At 44.0% G+C, this 18066-nt stretch overlaps 1 protein-coding gene across 2 annotated transcripts in view; it reads left to right on the top strand.

Annotated features, from left to right (window-relative positions):
- usp34 (ubiquitin specific peptidase 34) overlaps positions 1-18066 on the top strand; it is an 89219-nt gene that overhangs the window by 28813 nt on the left and 42340 nt on the right. For both annotated transcript variants that reach the window (XM_069166841.1, XM_069166842.1), the window contains exons 9-23: positions 2187-2268; positions 2436-2528; positions 3325-3450; positions 3563-3692; positions 6405-6535; positions 9603-10318; positions 10799-11013; positions 11778-11896; positions 13784-13911; positions 14459-14548; positions 14803-14898; positions 15124-15206; positions 16380-16534; positions 17287-17400; positions 17497-17596. In XM_069166841.1, the coding sequence (XP_069022942.1) occupies positions 2187-2268; positions 2436-2528; positions 3325-3450; positions 3563-3692; positions 6405-6535; positions 9603-10318; positions 10799-11013; positions 11778-11896; positions 13784-13911; positions 14459-14548; positions 14803-14898; positions 15124-15206; positions 16380-16534; positions 17287-17400; positions 17497-17596 (2378 nt within the window). The remainder of the gene's footprint in view (positions 1-2186; positions 2269-2435; positions 2529-3324; positions 3451-3562; positions 3693-6404; positions 6536-9602; positions 10319-10798; positions 11014-11777; positions 11897-13783; positions 13912-14458; positions 14549-14802; positions 14899-15123; positions 15207-16379; positions 16535-17286; positions 17401-17496; positions 17597-18066) is intronic.

Below are 18066 nucleotides of genomic sequence, written 5' to 3' on the forward strand. Positions count from 1 at the left end.
TGCAACTCGACCCTCTGCAACTCGGCCCTCTGCAACTCGGCCCGCTGCAACTCGGCCCTCTGCAACTCGACCCTCTGCAACTCGGCCCTCTGCAACTCGGCCCGCTGCAACTCGACCCTCTGCAACTCGGCCCTCTGCAACTCAACCCTCTGCAACTCGGCCCTCTGCAACTCGGCCCTCTGCAACTCGGCCCTCTGCAACTCGGCCCTCTGCAACTCGGCCCTCTGCAACTCGGCCCTCTGCAACTCGACCCTCTGCAACTCGGCCCTCTGCAACTCGGCCCTCTGCAACTCGGCCCTCTGCAACTCGGCCCTCTGCAACTCGGCCCGCTGCAACTCGGCCCGCTGCAACTCGACCCTCTGCAACTCGGCCCTCTGCAACTCGGCCCTCTGCAACTCGGCCCTCTGCAACTCGACCCTCTGCAACTCGGCCCTCTGCAACTCGACCCTCTGCAACTCGGCCCTCTGCAACTCGGCCCGCTGCAACTCGGCCCTCTGCAACTCGACCCTCTGCAACTCGGCCCTCTGCAACTCGGCCCGCTGCAACTCGGCCCTCTGCAACTCGGCCCTCTGCAACTCGGCCCTCTGCAACTCGGCCCTCTGCAACTCGGCCCTCTGCAACTCGACCCTCTGCAACTCGGCCCTCTGCAACTCAACCCTCTGCAACTCGACCCTCTGCAACTCGGCCCTCTGCAACTCGGCCCGCTGCAACTCGGCCCTCTGCAACTCAACCCTCTGCAACTCAACCCTCTGCAACTCGGCCCTCTGCAACTCAACCCTCTGCAACTCGGCCCTCTGCAACTCGACCCTCTGCAACTCGGCCCTCTGCAACTCGGCCCTCTGCAACTCGGCCCTCTGCAACTCGACCCTCTGCAACTCGGCCCTCTGCAACTCAACCCTCTGCAACTCGACCCTCTGCAACTCGGCCCTCTGCAACTCGGCCCGCTGCAACTCGGCCCTCTGCAACTCAACCCTCTGCAACTCAACCCTCTGCAACTCGGCCCTCTGCAACTCAACCCTCTGCAACTCGGCCCTCTGCAACTCGACCCTCTGCAACTCAGCCCTCTGCAACTCGACCCTCTGCAACTCGACCCTCTGCAACTCGGCCCTCTGCAACTCAACCCTCTGCAACTCGGCCCTCTGCAACTCGGCCCGCTGCAACTCGGCCCTCTGCAACTCAACCCTCTGCAACTCAACCCTCTGCAACTCGGCCCTCTGCAACTCAACCCTCTGCAACTCGGCCCTCTGCAACTCGACCCTCTGCAACTCGGCCCTCTGCAACTCAACCCTCTGCAACTCAGCCCTCTGCAACTCGGCCCTCTGCAACTCGACCCTCTGCAACTCGACCCTCTGCAACTGGCGCTGGAGCATCGTATTGATAAGCTGCTATCAATACTTGATCAATTTAAAAGAATGTTGGTCTTTATTATTGCCTCTCATTGGTCATCCTCCACATTTGATCTCACCAACTCTGGTTCTGATGAACACATTGATCTGTTTTCACTATTCGGGTCCAGAAGAGAGGTCTGTGTGTCTGAACCTCCGAGCAGAGGAGGAAGACAGACAGCTGTCAGTCACCTGCTGCAGCAGCTCCAGAGACAGAGAACCTTCAGAGTGGGAATCATCTTAATTACAGGCGAAGCTGCACTTGTGTCAACGAGAGTTTTTCACGTGACACCAACAACGTGGAGACGTCCAGTAAAACTCCGTCACATTCAGGGAGAGACGCAACGGTTCCTCCAACCGACATCCACCTCGGTGCTCCAGGATGAAAGCAGCCTGCAGCCACAGTCAATCACACCAACAAGGATGAACTTCAAACTAACCAGGAACCAGCTGATAGTTCTGGATGTGTTCATCAGTTCAGGCTGAAACAGTCACAAACTCAGCTTCACTTTCATATCAGAGCCGGGCGGAGCATCAGTGATGTGGGCGGAGCATCAGTGATGTGGGCGGAGCATTGATTCAGTCAGCTGACCCTGTGTTATTGTGCATTAATATTTCTGTTAAAACTTGGTACTTGGTATGCAGTATGATAAAGTGACAAAAGACAAAAGATCTCATTTCAGACGTTTGCGTGCATGTCGCAGGTTCCGTTTTATGTTGTATGTTGTATGTTTTATGTTGTATGTTGGCCTCCTCTTGTGTGTTGCTCACTGATTGCCTGGTTGTGTTTCATCCCTCCAGGTCCATAGCGAAGGAACTCGCAGACTGGCTGATCCACAACAACGTCGTGGAGCATATATTTGGGCCAAATTTACACATCGAGGTGAGACCTTTGATCCGGTGATGTGAACTGACCGACAATTACATTTCAAAGTTCAACCCTTGTTTTATTGTGTATTAGTTTATACATTCAATGTAAGCTGAGCCCTCTGGTTTGGAGATTGTTATATTTTCTTCCAGAGTCTTTACCAGAGTGTGTTTGTTTCCTAGATCATCAAGCAGTGCCAAGTGATCCTGAACTTCTTGGCTGCAGAGGGTCGACTCAGCACTCAGCATGTAGACTGTATCTGGGCTGCAGCTCAGGTGAGACCGGACCGCTTTACTTCTGACTGCACACATTTTCTTCCGCTCCATGAACTTGTTTATTAGTCAGTGGAACGGCGTGTTGTAGCAGCGCTGGCAGGCTGGGTTCATTTCTGTTTATACGATTTTGCCTCTCTAGTGAACACTGGTAGATAATAAAGGTTTCTATCTTGTGAACACATCTCAGGGAACGCCTTCAATCGGCACAAACGTCCACTCGGAGTCGAGGATGAGGATAATAAATATGCTAATTATGACAAAATGTCACGCAAACGTCTCTCGGATGAAATGATGAAGTATTGAAATGTTCCATTCTTTACAAAAACACACAAAAACACATTTAATGAGACATTGTGGCAGTTTTTTCCCGTTTGGTTGGATTCTGAATTTATGACACTTCTTACCATGAAACTGGTGATTGTTTATTGTTTGCCATCCATATATAAAGCAGTGTCTACTGTCATGACTTTGTTTTCTATCAGAATCAGCTTTATTGGCCAGTTTCCTGTCTGTACAGATATGGATGTAAACTGCAACTCGACAGGTTGGTGTAGGCCGACGACTGCGAGGCGGGATATTTAACTTTGGGATAGATAATGTGAATGATATGTTGTGTGGTATGTCAGAATATTGTATATAGTACTCTGGTATAAGTATAAACAGCCCTTAGTATCACGTTAGTGCTATAAATTAATCAATCATACAGATCATCTGTAACAGTTTTATTTAAAGTTCAGGAAGGAGTTTCTGCTCCCCTAAAAGTAATATTTTGTATTTGTTTGTCTTTTTTTTTTAGCTCAAACATTGTAGTCGCTACATCCACGACCTTTTCCCTTCACTCATAAAAAATCTTGACCCAGTGCCTCTCCGCCATGTCCTCAACCTGGTGTCCGGTCTGCATCCCAGTGCCCACACTGAGCAGGTAAAACACACATTCGGACACTGAAAAGTTCACAACACTGTTTTATTTTCAGGTGTTTGTGGAGTTTTTGTATGATGAAATGCTCACGAGTGTCCGTGTCCGTCTCCCTCAGACGTTGTACCTGGCCTCCATGCTGATCAAGGCTTTATGGAACAACGCCCTGGCAGCGAAAGCCCAGCTCTCCAAACAAAGCTCCTTTGCCTCCCTGCTGAACACCAACATCCCGATGGGCAACAAGAAAGGTTAGCCTGGATTCATATCAGGGAGAAGCCTGTGAAATCTATTCTCTGTGGCTCTGCAGGAGCTTAGTCATGTCTGAAGAAACAGGCTTTCGTTTAGAGCCGAAACATTTATATTTGAGGGCTTTGGCTTAAATGGTCTAAAAATAGGTTCTGGAACTGCAACAAAAAAATATTGATTGTTTTTCATGAAATGTCAGAAAATAGTAAAAAATGTTGCACATCCCAAGATGACATCTTCAGATGTCTTTTTTCATCTGACCAACTGCCCAAAACCCAACTTTACTGCACGTACTGCAAAGAAAAGCACCATGTCCTCACATTTGAAAAGATTGAATCAGCAAATGGGTTAAAATATCTGCTTAAAAGGTGTTAAACATTTTTTTGTTTTATCTAAATATTTGCCAATTACAACCGTTTCCAAAAAAGTGTGGAAGCTGTGTAAAATGTACATAAAAACAGAATGCAAGGATTTGCAAATCAAATAAAGTCATATTTAATTGAAAATAGACCAAAGACAACATATCAAAGGTTGAAACTGAGATTTTATTGTTTTGTAAAAAATATCGGCTCATTTTGAATTTGATGGCAGCAACACGTCTCAAAAAAGTTGTGACAGGGTCAACAAAAGACTGGAAAAGTTGTGTAAAGCTAAAATAAAAAGCACCTGGTGGAACATCTGACAACTAACCAGGTTACCATGGCAACAGATCAGTAACATGATTGGGTATAAAAGATGATTTCAGAGAGACAGAGTCTCTCAGCAGTGAAGATGGGGAGAGGTTCACCACTCTGAAAGACTGTGTTGGAAAATAGTTCAACAATCTAAGAATAATGTTCCTCAACGTAAAACTACAAAGAATTAGTGGATTTCATCGTCTACGGTTCATAATATCATTAAAAGATTCAGAGAATCTGGAGAAATCTCTGAACACAAGGGACAAGGCTGGAAACCAATATTGGATGGTGGTGATCTTCGGGCCCTCAGGCAGCACTGCATTAAAAACACACTATTCTGGAGTGGAAATCACTGCATGGGCTCAGGAACACTTGTGAAAACCATCGTCTGTGAACACAGTTCATCGCTGCGTCCACAAATGATGTTAAAACTCTCCAAAGAAGAAACCAGATAGAAACATGATCCAGAAACACCGCCGCCTTCTCTGGACCGAGATCATTGAAGATGGACTGAGGTGAAGTGGACAACTGTCCTGAGGTCTGATGGATCACAATCTGAGATTCTGTTTGGAAATCATGGACGCTGCATCCTCCAGGTTAAAGAGGAGAGGGACCATCCAGCTTGTTATCAGCACCATTAATGCTGAATGATATATTCAGGTTTTGGAGCAACATATGCTGCCATCCAGACAACGTCTCTTTCAGGGAAGGTCTTGTTTATTTCAGCAGAACAACGTCCAACCACATTCTGCACGTATTCCAACAGCATGGTTCTCTAGTAAAAGAGTCCGCTGATAAACTAGCCTCCTGCAGTCCAGACCTGTCAATCATTGAAAACATCTGGAGCATCAGGACATGAAAAACATGACAATGGAGACCCTGAACTGTTGAGCAGCTGAAATCCTCTATCAGGCCAGAATGGGACCACATTTCACTTTCAAAACTCCAGAAACTGGTCTCCTCAGTTCCCCAACGTTTCCAGAGTGTTGTTAAAAGAAGAGTTGATGCAGCTCAGTGGTGAACATGATCCTGGAACAACTTTATAGAGACGTGCTGCTGACATCAGATTCAAACATATTTTCCAAAAAACAAAACTTTTCAGTTTCAACATTTACTTTGTTTTCTTTTGTGTATTTTCAATTAAATATGTTTACATGATTTGCAAATCATCACATTTTACACGGCAACCCAATTTTTTTGGAAGCGTTTCCAGCGTTCACAAAGTTCATAGCATTCACAGCGTTCCCAACGTTCACAGCGTTCTCAACGTTCATAGCGTTCATAGCGTTCTCAACGTTCATAGCATTCACAGCGTTCCCAGTGTTCACAGCGTTCTCAGTTTTCCCAGTGTTTTCAGTGTTCCCAGTGTTTTCAGTTTTCCCAGCGTTACCAGCGTTCCTAGTGTTCTCTGTTTTCAGCGTTCCCAGTGTTCCTAGTGTTCTCTGTTTTCAGCGTTCCCAGTGTTCACAGCGTTCTCGGTTCTCCCAGCGTTCCCAATGTTTTCAGTTTTCCCAGTGTTCTCAGCGTTCCCAGTGTTTCTAGTGATCCCAGCGTTTTCAGTGTTCCCAGTGTTTTCAGCGTTCCCAGCATTCCCAGTGTTCCCAGCGTTCCCAGTTTTCCCAGCGTTCTGTGTTCCCAGCGTTCCTAGTGTTCTGTTTTCAGCGTTCCTAGTGTTCTCAGCGTTACCAGTGTTTCTAGTGATCCCAGCGTTTTCAGTGTTCCCAGTGTTTTCAGCGTTCCCAGCGTTCCCAGCATTCAGTGTTCACAGCGTTTCCAGTTTTCCCAGCGTTCTCAGTGTTCCCCGCGTTCTCAGTGTTTTCAGCGTTCCCAGCGTTCCTAGTGTTCTCTGTTTTCAGCGTTCCCAGTGTTCCTAGTGTTCTCTGTTTTCAGCGTTCCCAGTGTTCCTAGTGTTCTCTGTTTTCAGCGTTCTCAGTGTTCACAGCGTTCTCGGTTCTCCCAGCGTTCCCAATGTTTTCAGTTTTCCCAGTGTTCTCGGTGTTCCCAGTGTTCCCAGCGTGTTATTCTGTGTGGTTTCAGGGTCGCCGGCTGCCAGTCCAGACAGCAGTGACAACAGCGACACTCAGCAGAGCGGCGGCAGTGACATCGAGATGGACGACCAGATGATGACTGGCAGCAAAAGAGGCCAGCAGAGGTTGTCTGATACAGAGGTACGGAGATCAACACGGATCAAACCTGACACGCACAAGGAAATATTCTGTACTGGTTTTAGGTCTGAACAGCCATCTCAGTATAGTTGAACATCTGGAGCTCCATCAGGAACAGGCTGCTTCGTGACTGTGTTTAAGGTGCATCGATGTCACTGACGTCCTCTTCTGATTGGATGACACACACCGAGGCTAACCAATCACAGGTTGGGGGCAGAAGTCCAAACAGCACAATTTTACAGTATTTATATGATACCTACACCTGCTTTATAATCAAAAAAAGAAATGGAAATCTGAACAGACATCATGTAGGATCTTCAAAGAAAGAACCAGTCAATAAATTAACTGTGATGGAGTCTACATGGAAGCTGTCAAACACAAAACTACTTAACTTTTTACAGGCTTTTTATTTTCGGAGCTGGTTTTTGTTTCCCCGTGTGCATTCAAGGATGTTCGATTTCTATGAATTAACTGAAGTTCCTTTGACTGCAACACAAATGTGTTTCTCAGTCCCTCCAGGAAATCTCCATCTTGCGATCGCAATAATAAAACGCTAATTCAAGGAAACTGCAATATTTGTGGGATCTTGTAATTTTTTTAAATTCTCACGATTTTTCCGCAAAAAACATCATCATCAGAATCTGTGCTGAAAGTATTAAAACATAAAGTAAATCAGCAGCAGAATCACAACACCGATGTGCAGGTAAACACAGACATCATGTTCAGTACATCAGTCAGCATGGAACACAAAGTAGAGCTGAAACTATACAGATGTAATTGTCCAAATGTCAGCATTTGATATTTAGTCAGAAACCGTATCGTCACCAACGTTATTCTGCTGATGTTGTTGAAGGAAAACTGGAAACTGGGAGGAAATGAATGTTGTGATCAACATGAAGTTGAGATGTTGCACCTGAAACTTGTAGTCCGTCCTTCCAGGAAATCAAGATCGCAATAATTAACGCTCATTCAAGCAAACTGCAATATTTGCAGAGGTTGCAATTTTTTTTAAATTCTCACAATTTTTCCATTAAAAAACGTCGTCATCAGAATCTGAAAGTATTAAAACATAAAATAAGTCTTTTCAAACTAAACTCTCTTTATTACCAACAATAACTCCTCATTTCAACCAGAAAGTCTCTGCTGCTGTTTTCATCTCCAAATAAAACTCTGTTCACGGAGGAACAGGAACAAGAGGAGAAACAGGAAGTGACGGGGTTTGTGGGAAATGTGTCCTTCACATTAAAATGATGATTAAATGTTTGTGATCAAAGGAAGTGATTCCATATTACTGGATGTTAAATGAGTTTTCTCCACACGTCCAGTTGTCAGAGACGTCTCTTTGTTTGTTTCATCCAGCAGGTCTATGTGTTGAATGAACATGAATTAAACAGCATCTAAAGCTCTTATTTTGAAAGGCTGATGTAGTCCTTGTTTCTATATTCCAGTCACAGACGGTCTGTTCTGGAAACATACGCAGCTTTTAGGACCTTTTAGGAGCTTTTAGCACCTTTTAGGAGCTTCTAGGAACTTTTATCTCCACGGTTCACTCTAAAAAAGTTGAGCTAAAATATCTCTGATGTGCAGCAGGATTATTATCACAGGAAGTGATTTCAGATTTATTACTTTATCAGGGAGGGCTTAAATCTTTTTTCTTTTTCTTTCTGAACTTGCAACTTTTTCTTATTCCCGCAATTTTACGCAAAAAACTCACTCCAAACTCCACAGATTACATTGCAAGTTTTTTTTAGAAAATCCACCACAAAATCAAAAATTTTTGATCACAACAATCACAAAACATCTCGGTGCGATCCTGGAGGACTGGTTTCAGACATTCACCCGTTTCCTTTAATTTGATTGCAGTTTAAAGCGTCTGTCTCAAGTCTCAAATAAGTACCCTGCTTACGGTTCACAACAGCAGTCTTACAGGTCTGAATGAATGCAGAGACACAAACACCAGGACGTGTTTTCAACAGGTGGCTGTAAATTGACCTGAAGTCAGTCGGTGTTTTCAGACCGCAGGAACTATTTCAGCGTTCACAGAGCGATGGGAGGAATTTCCATCTTTCTGCGTGTCCTCACCAGGGGAACTTAGAACCTTTTAGGTTCCTAGAACTACGTTTTGTGGGACTTTTTTAGCTCCTCCCTCTCCCCGTTACCATGGGAACTGTGGTGACACGCACAGGAGCACAGACAACCTGCGGGTTTAAAACACAGTAAGATAACAGTGAACTACAGCTACGAACGAAGCCTTTTAGAACAGCAGAACAAAGTTTCAACACAATCCTGAGAAATGAAGCGACAACAAAGTCCAGTTTATGAAGTTTGTTCACGTCGGAGGAAACGCAGCGAGACTCGATTCAACAAAGAGACGTGAAAGTCTCCGTTGACGATGTGATGATGTTTGAAGCTCTGCAGCTTGTTGTTGATCGTCTGACTTCAGGAACACCTTCCTGTGAATGCTTCACTATAAAAGCCTTTTTATGGGGGTTATTCCTTGTAAAAGGCTTTTAGGGCTTTTAGTTTGAAAAATACAGGAAGTGTTGCTTTTCTACTGACCCGTAATGATAAAACTGACAACGCAAACGGTAGCGGATCATCAGGAGGCTTCAGGTGAATCAGTTCATACATCTGAAATGTAATTATGATCAATTTAAACCGTTCCATTTGTGTTTATTGGCCCTCTGGAATGAAACTCTTTGCTTCTTCAAACAGATAAAATATGAAGATTAATTTCAAGCAGTGTTTCCTCAGTTGGAGGAATAAGTGTGGGAGCGTGTCTCCGGCAGCAGCTGTCATTCACAGTAACTGTTGTTGGTGTGAATGTAAACAGTAAAAAGCCTTCTAGAACCTGTTTCCTCAGGAAAGTCCTCCCAACTGTTTGGTCTGAAAACTGCTGATCTCTAAGAAGTGTTCTCCTTCATGCCAGCTTTACAGGACTGTGAGGGGCTCAAATATTATACAATAACTTCCTGTACAGCCAAATATTGGATGTTTTGGTGTCTGAATGAAGCCAAACGTGAGATTGATGTGTTGGAGTTGTGAAAAGGGCTTCTGTGTGCTTCCTCAGGAGTCGATGCAGGGCAGCTCCGACGAGACGGCCAACAGCGTGGAGGAGGGCAGCAGCGGGCCGGGCAGCAGCAGCGGGCGCAGCGAGGCCTCCAGCAACGAGGCCGCCTCCAGCAGAGCCAGCCAATCGGCCGGCAGCCCCGGCAGCGAAATGCACTCCGACGACATGGCAGACAGCGAGGCTCTGAAGGAGGAGGAGGAAGACGACGATGAGGAAGATGACGAGGACGATGACGACGACGAAGAGGATGAAGACGAGGGGAACCGGTCGGCCGCTGAAGGCGATCAGCAGAAGGAGCCTCGGGAGCAGATCGAGTCGAGGAAGAGGAAGGCGGGGGAGGCTCTGGGGGAGGGGCCGAGTCAGGGGGCGGGGCAAGGCGGTTCGGGGGGAGGGGCCATACCTAAAGGTCTACCCTTCAACCCAGAGAACTCTGCTGTCCTGGTTACAGCCTCAACGTCGTTAGAGGGCCGAATGAGGATGTTGGATGCTTGTTCTGCGTCATCGTCGGCTCGACCCGAGGGGGCGGAGCCTCAACAGCAGGCGCCGGACATCAGCCCCTCCCAGATGATCCAGGGGCCTCAAGAGCCCCCCTGTCTGCCACGGCCCGGGGACTTCCTTGGAGAGGCTATGGGCAGCGAGCTCTTCAACTGTCGCCGTTTCATGAACCCGCAGCACCATCACCACCACCACCACCACCACCACCACCACCATGAAGGGTAGGACTGCTTCTCCACCTCCTGTTCATAGTGTGAGCGTGTGGACACGATGTAGTAAAATGTAAATTAATACAGAATGAGGATTTGCAATTCATGTAAACGCATATTGAACTGAAAATAGACCAAAGACAACAGATCAAATGTTAAAACTGAGAAATTTTGTTTAATGAAAAATATAACATGCTCTACTGCTTCAAAATGAGCAGATATTTTTGAATAAACATAAAAAATTACAGTTTCAGTATTCGATCTGTTGTCTGTTTTAAATTAAATATGGGTTAATATGATTAGCATTTGTTTTCTGCAAATGGAGGTGGTTTTTTTTGCCTTTAGATGTCGTAAATCTCATTAATTCTCTGAGCAAGAACCAGTTCAGGGTTATTCATGGTGCTCTGCATTTCTGGTCTCAAGTGTTTCCTCCCTTTAGTTATGATGTTGATTTTGTGTTTTCCTGATCACGTTGCTCTGTTTGTCCCTCAGTCCGATGGTCGAGGACATGCTGAGTGCTGATGACGTCAGTTGCAGCAGCTCCCAGGTCAGCGCCAAGTCGGAGAAGAACATGGCTGATTTTGACGGGGAGGAGTCCGGCTGTGAGGAGGAGCTGGTCCAGATCAACTCCCATGCTGAGCTCAGCTCCCATCTCCAGCAGCACCTCCCCAACTTGGCCTCCATCTACCATGAGCACCTGGTGCAAGGTGAGCCACAGTCGACGACTTAAAATAATCAGGTTATACTTGTCATTGCAATATCAAGTTTTTGTTATTCGTTTTTGAGTTAAATCCATAAACTGTTTATAAAAGAGTTCGTAGCTTCAGGTCTGTAAAATGGTTCTGATCCAGAAGTGTGTTCAGCTGCAATACCAGCGAGTGCCACTAGAGGTCGGCTCCAAAAAGCCTCCGGCTCCATAGACTCCCATTCAACTTCTCTCATCAAATCCAAAGTGAATAAAATGTGTCCATCAGTTATCTCGGTGTTGTTAGCTAAAGTCACTCCTTCTTATTAGTTTTCTGGAGGTCCATCTGAAAATAATCCCTCATTCATTAGAAAAGAAGATTCAAGAAGACCTGTTTTTGGGGGCGTGTCTGTTTGATTGACAGGCCTGTGGTGCAGTCAGGTTACAGCTATCGGTGGGCAGGACGTAGTATCGTCAGGTTTCCGATCAGATCGGTCAGATCCACCGCTGGCTCCTCCCCCAGCTCGTCCAAATATGGTCACTTCCTGCTCCAAACCGCTCCGAACTAACAAAGATGGTGACGGACAGAATCTGAACTGGAGGATTCATAACGTTCACAAACCAACGATGACATCACTGATGGATGATGACATCACTGATGGTTGATGACTGATGTTTGATGACATCATTGATAGTTGATGACCTCACTGATAGTTGCCTCACAGTTAAAGTAAGTAAAAGTCAAACTAGGAAAGCTAATTTGGTGAGTGCTCTTTATCTTTGCAGGACCAGCTGTTCATAAACACCAACACTCCAGCAGCCATGCTGTGACTGACATAAACCTGGATAATGTTTGTAAGAAGGGCAACACTCTGCTGTGGGACCTGGTGCAGGATGAAGATGCGGTACGCCTTTTCTTTGTATACATAGATCAATGTTTAGAATGGTCACCATTATTACGTAATCGCCTGATCGCAGTCATTTGAGCTGACTGCAATTATTTTGGATAATCACCATAATCGCTTTCTTTCATGTTCATGAAAACAGCTGAATGCAACTAGCACAAATATCATGTGATTGTTTGGTAGTGGTCAACTAAAGTTTAGTAATTGTGACATTCCACATAACAGAAGAAGCTTTCCCACCAAACAGCTGCAAGGTGCAGAGTTCTTCATAGAGAGCTTCATAGAGCTTCAGTCAACTTGTACTAATGACCTTTATGTGAGAACTGTAACCAAATATAACCTTTTAATTTGTAACTTAACCGTTTTAATAGTCAGCCCTTTTCTTCACTTTCTTTTTAACTGAAATATTTTAGTGTTTTTTAATAGGTTGCATATTTAGTTTATCTTTGATGACCACAGGAGACAATAACATTTTTAATTTAAATGTACAGCTCAATTCCCAAAAAAGTTGGAACGCAGTTTAAGATGTAGATAAAAACTGAATGTGATGATTTGCAAATCATGAAAATACATATTTAATTTAAAATAGACCAAAGAGAACATTCATTGTTTTGTGGAAAATAGCTGATCATTTTGAATTTGATGGCAGCAACACGTCTTGGACATCATCATGTGAAAGAGACGTTGTCTGGATGGCAGCATATGTTGCTCCAAAACCTGAATATATCATTCAGCATTAATGCTTCCTTCCAGATGTTCAAGCTACCCATGCCATGTGCTCTAATGCATCCCTGTACCATCACAGATGCTGGCTTTAGAACTGAGCTGATAACAAGCTGGATGGTCCCTCTCCTCTTTAACCTGGAGGATGCAGCGTCCATGATTTCCAAACAGAATCTCAGATTGTGATCCATCAGACCTCAGGACAGTTGTCCACTTCACCTTAGTCCATCTTCAATGATCTCGGTCCAGAGAAGGCGGCGGTGTTTCTGGATCATGTTTCTATCTGGTTTCTTCTTTGGAGAGTTTTAACCTGCATTTGTGGACGCAGCGATGAACTGTGTTCACAGACGATGGTTTTCACAAGTGTTCCTGAGCCCATGCAGTGATTTCCACTCCAGAATAGTATGTTTTTAATGCAGTGCTGCCTGAGGGCCCGAAGATCACCACCATCCAATATTGGTTTCCAGCCTTGTCCCTTGTGTTCAGAGATTTCTCCAGATTCTCTGAATCTTTTAATGATATTATGAACCGTAGACGATGAAATCCACTAATTCTTTGTAGTTTTACGTTGAGGAACATTATTCTTAGATTGTTGAACTATTTTCCAACACAGTCTTTCAGAGTGGTGAACCTCTCCCCATCTTCACTGCTGAGAGACTCTGTCTCTCTGAAATCATCTTTTATACCCAATCATGTTACTGATCTGTTGCCATGGTAACCTGGTTAGTTGTCAGATGTTCCACCAGGTGCTTTTTTTTTTTTTTTTTTTAATTTATTTTATTTTTACACAACTTTTCCGGTCTTTTGTTGATCCTGTCACAACTTTTTAAAGATGTGTTGCTGCCATCAAATTCCAAATGAGCAGATACTTTTCATAAAAGAATAAAATGTCTCAGTTTCAACCTTTGATATTTGGAAATGGGGTTGTAATTTACATGATTAGTGTTTCCCAAACCAACTCAAACAGAAAACTAAGGCACTAACACCTGCAAAAAATAAAAAAAATGTAATGCTCCAGTAAAACCAGGCCTAAATAAGGAGCTGTGCCGCCCAGCATTGGTGGAGATGTGCAGGTCAAAGCCAGAAACGATGCAAAATAAAACAAATCTGTCCTCCGCTTTCACGTTAATGTGTGATGTCCTTTCCTTTTTTTGTCATGTTCAGATTCATCTGTCTGAGGGTCTGATTAATGAAGCAGAGAAGCTGCTGTGTTCTCTGGTCTGTTGGTTCACTGACCGACAAATCCGGATGCGCTTCATTGAGGGTTGCCTTGACAACTTGGCCCATCATCGGTAAGTGCGACCCAAACTAGAGCGCTGCTCTCTTTTTTTTAATTCGGGGTTTCTTTTGGGATGATCTTATTTAGATGCTAAAAAGTTTTTGAAATTGTACAATGTTTGACTGTGAAGAAATTGTTGTTCTCTACTTTGTTGTGCTGTAGCCCACATTAGAAAGTTAAATCAGCTTTAGTTGTTAAAAAACATTTATCCTCAAGTAATTCATATCTACATTTCACATAAAGGGCCTTTTCTTCTGACAACACATTTCTTTTCCTGCTTGAAAGATCAGGAGGGTAGACATTAACGTCGTGGTGTGATACACGATCACGAGCCTGCGTAGGGTGTTTTATTTTGAAAATTGACTGTGTGGTTTCCTGCCTGACTGATCTGATCTGGTCTGTGCAGCTTCACGTGGCTTCCTTCACAAGTAAACTGCTTCTGAAACATGCTGCAGCGCCTCCGGTGGAATAACCAGCATCTTTGTGTTGTTATTTCTGTGTGTGTTCCTCTTGTTTTGGTGCGCTGTGAAAAATCTGACTTCCTTCTTCTCTTCCTTCAGGTCTGTTGTGGTTTCTTTGCGTCTACTACCGAAACTTTTCGGCACTTTTCAGCAGTTTGGCTCCAGCTACGACACTCACTGGATCACCATGTAAGTAACCACATAGAAACCCTGAATCAGCAAATGCCTTCAGGTCAGATACAAGTTTTGAAAAGCTTGCACAGTGAAACCTGTGTGTTCCTAATTGTACTTAATTTATGTGTTTCAAACTTTACTTTTTCTTTTGCTTGTTCTTGGATATAAAATTTCTTTGAAATACAATTACGTCACTCATTGAGACTCAACAGTGAAAAAGGAAACTTGTGAGAGGGGAAGGGTTTCACTAAATGATGCTTGGACTGCAGGTGGGCTGAGAAGGAGCTGCACATGATGAAACTGTTCTTTGACAACCTACAACACTACATCCAAGAAGTCCGAGATCAGCGGCACAAGTTTGCACTGTGAGTCCCTTCACATCTTAAAGCTGTCATTCTTTATGGCGCAACGTCCAAACAGATCAAGTGCAATTCAGAGTGCTTTACAGGCGATTTAGAAAATGTCGGACATTTAAACTGGATTAGAAAATAAGATAAAAGATAATACTCTACCATAAAAATACATTAAACATCATGCAACAGCAAAATGTTAATGAAACAAAACAATGAGCCTCTTGTGTGCTGCTGCAGGTACACCCACAGTGCGGAGGTCCAGGTCCGTCTGCAGTTCCTCACCTGTGTCTTCTCCACGCTGGGATCTCCAGACCACTTCAGTAAGATTCACCTTCACTTCTCCTGCTCAGTGAACACAATGAGTCCTGGATTCATCTTTAATGCGCAACAAAATACCGTTGCAACTCTAAAACTGTCATAAAAGATAGAAATACCTTTAAACTGTTTTTAAACTTTAATTTGGTATGTACTCTTACTTTTTATTTCGAATTTAGATTTGTTTTGCCATTAGATGTGTATCTTCTAATTTAGGCAACGGATGCATGTTTGCAATTAGTAGATCATAAGGATATATTATCACACTGATCCCATGTGAAATCTATTCATACAGAGTTACACGTTTGCCAGAACACAGCGATCCCAAAACAAATCATTAAAACCACCTCTTATTTCACTACTGTTAGTTCACAGTGATACATCACATCTGTGTGTGTGTGTGTGTGTGTGTGTGTGTGTGTGTGTGTGTGTGTGTGTGAGAGAGAGAGAGAGAGAGTGAGATCATGTTTTTAGTAGTGTTTTACCACATTTAGCTCAATATGATAATTCGCAGCAAACATTTCCGTTTTATGGAAGTTTTTCCGACCTGAATATCTGGAAGCTTCGGTTCATCAAACACAGACTTTGGAAAAGTTTGTTAAAAGACAGAACTGTATCTTCAGTACGTGTTTATTAATGGAATTTGAAAAACTTAATTCTAGATAAGGCAAGTCTGGAAATTTGATTTATACATTCACAGAAAGGTTGTAATATAGGACCGGGAGTACAAACTAATAATGGAATTACAAGTGGAGAGCAAAGTCCTGCTAGAAACGCCCTCGGGCTGCATGGAGAGGAGGTCCGGGACCCTCGTGGCCACATCCAGCTGAAACCTGCCAACGTCCTCTCAATACCGATAAAAATAAAAGCAGCTCCACATTCCTGTGTTGGTATCTGAGCCGGCGCTCCAGTGTGTTACCGTCACGTTACTGCAGGCGCGTTAGTTTTGTTAACTTTAGTTAAACTTATTCTTTTAATCATCACACAATCCCCCACATATGTCGCGGGAGCTCGTGAGGACGGTCCTGACCTCCATGTTTAGAAGCGGTGCAGTAAGCAGATAATTAGAGCTGTAGAGGCTTTCTGAAAGAAGAGATCAGACACAGATTCTCAAATGAGTCTGTTTGGATGTGTTTGGATCCAACGTGTGATGGTGTTTGTCCATGTACGTCTGTCAGGACTGAGTCTGGAGCAGGTGGACATCCTGTGGCACTGTCTGGTGGAGGACGCCGAGTGCTACGATGACGCTCTGCACTGGTTCCTCAATCAGGTCCGCAGCAAAGACCAGCACGCCATGGGCATGGAGACCTACAAACACCTGTTCCTGGAGAAGGTAGAGACATTACAGCCCGTCTCCTGAGCAGTCGGGACGCTGGGGAAATGGAAATAAAAACACAAATGATGATTTGCAAATCACAAAAACTCATATTTAATAGAAAATAGACAAAAGACAACATATCAAATGTCGAAACGGAGACATTTTATTGTTTTATGGAAAGCATCTGCTCATTTTGAATTTTATGGCAGCAACACGTCTCTAAAAAGTTGAGACAGGATCAAGAAAAGATGGAAAAGTTGTGTAAAGATAAAAAATAAAAAAAAACACCTAGTGGAACATCCTACAACTAATTAGGTTACCATAGCAACAGATCAGTAACATGATTGAGTATAAAAAGATGATTTCAGAGGGGCAACTGTTGTGCAACTGAAATCCTACATCAGGCAAGAATGGGACCACATTTCACTTTCAAAACTTCAGAAACTGGTCTCCTCAGTTCCCCAACGTTTCCAGAGTTTTATATTTATATATAAATTTAAATATTTATGTGTTATATTTTTGGGGATCATTGGTGACAAGGAGGACCCGAGGACAGCGGGAGGGTTAAAATCATGTCTTTCTCAGACAGATTCCACCACAGTCACCACATGATGTGAGAATTAACAACTTTAAACTGCTGAAAAGACGGACGGGACAGAAAGAACGTGTTCAATAACTGTTTTTGAACTCCGCTGGAGAGGAAGCGCATGTTGGTGTGTTCATGTGTGTCTCTGTTGGTGTGCGTTAATGTGATTGTGTGTCTCCAGATGCCCCAGCTGAAACCAGAGACCATCAGCATGACGGGACTCAACCTCTTTCAACACCTGTGTAACCTCGCCCGCCTCGCCACCAGCGCGCTGGACAACACCTCCAGCTGTGAGGTAAACAAACTCTTTGGATTCAAGTGTTGAAGCCTACGATTACTCGTGTCGTCTCTGAGTCTGAGTTGATGGTTAATCGGTGTTGTGTCTGTCCAGCTGTGTGGGATGGATCAGCTGTGGGGCATCGCTCTGAGAGCTCAGTCTGCCGACATCAGCCGTGCTGCCATCCAGTACATCAACTCCTACTACATCAATGGTCTGTATACATTCACACACACACACACACAGCACTTCCTCATACGTTTTATTTTCCTAAATACCGATGCTTGAATATTTCCGAAAAGACATTTAAATCTGTGGATTCTATTTTTTTTTTTTTTTTCATACTCATCAGCCCAAAAAAGATCTTAAAACACAAATTAATCTTAAATTTTATAATCTGCAGGGTTTGTTAAAATAGGATTAATAATAAAAACCTGTTTCATGAGTTTTTTTCATGGCTAAAAAACTCGGAACGCGTCAGTCGTGGTAAAAAAAATTACGTAATCTATAGTTTTTGCAAGTGGGCGTGGCCAAGCAGTTCGCTAGCACCTCCTAAACTGCCCCCTATGCGCCTACTTTCACCTACATGTACCAAATTTGGCACACGTGTATCACACCAAGATCTACAAAAAAGTCTGTTGGCCCTATGATCTCAACTCAACAGGAAGTTGGCCATTTTTAATT

The sequence above is a fragment of the Embiotoca jacksoni genome, unplaced genomic scaffold (assembly GCF_022577435.1).
Source record: "Embiotoca jacksoni isolate LCO1_2020_lvr unplaced genomic scaffold, fEmbJac1.0.p SCAF_4, whole genome shotgun sequence".
In the NCBI taxonomy this organism is placed as follows: domain Eukaryota; kingdom Metazoa; phylum Chordata; class Actinopteri; family Embiotocidae; genus Embiotoca; species Embiotoca jacksoni.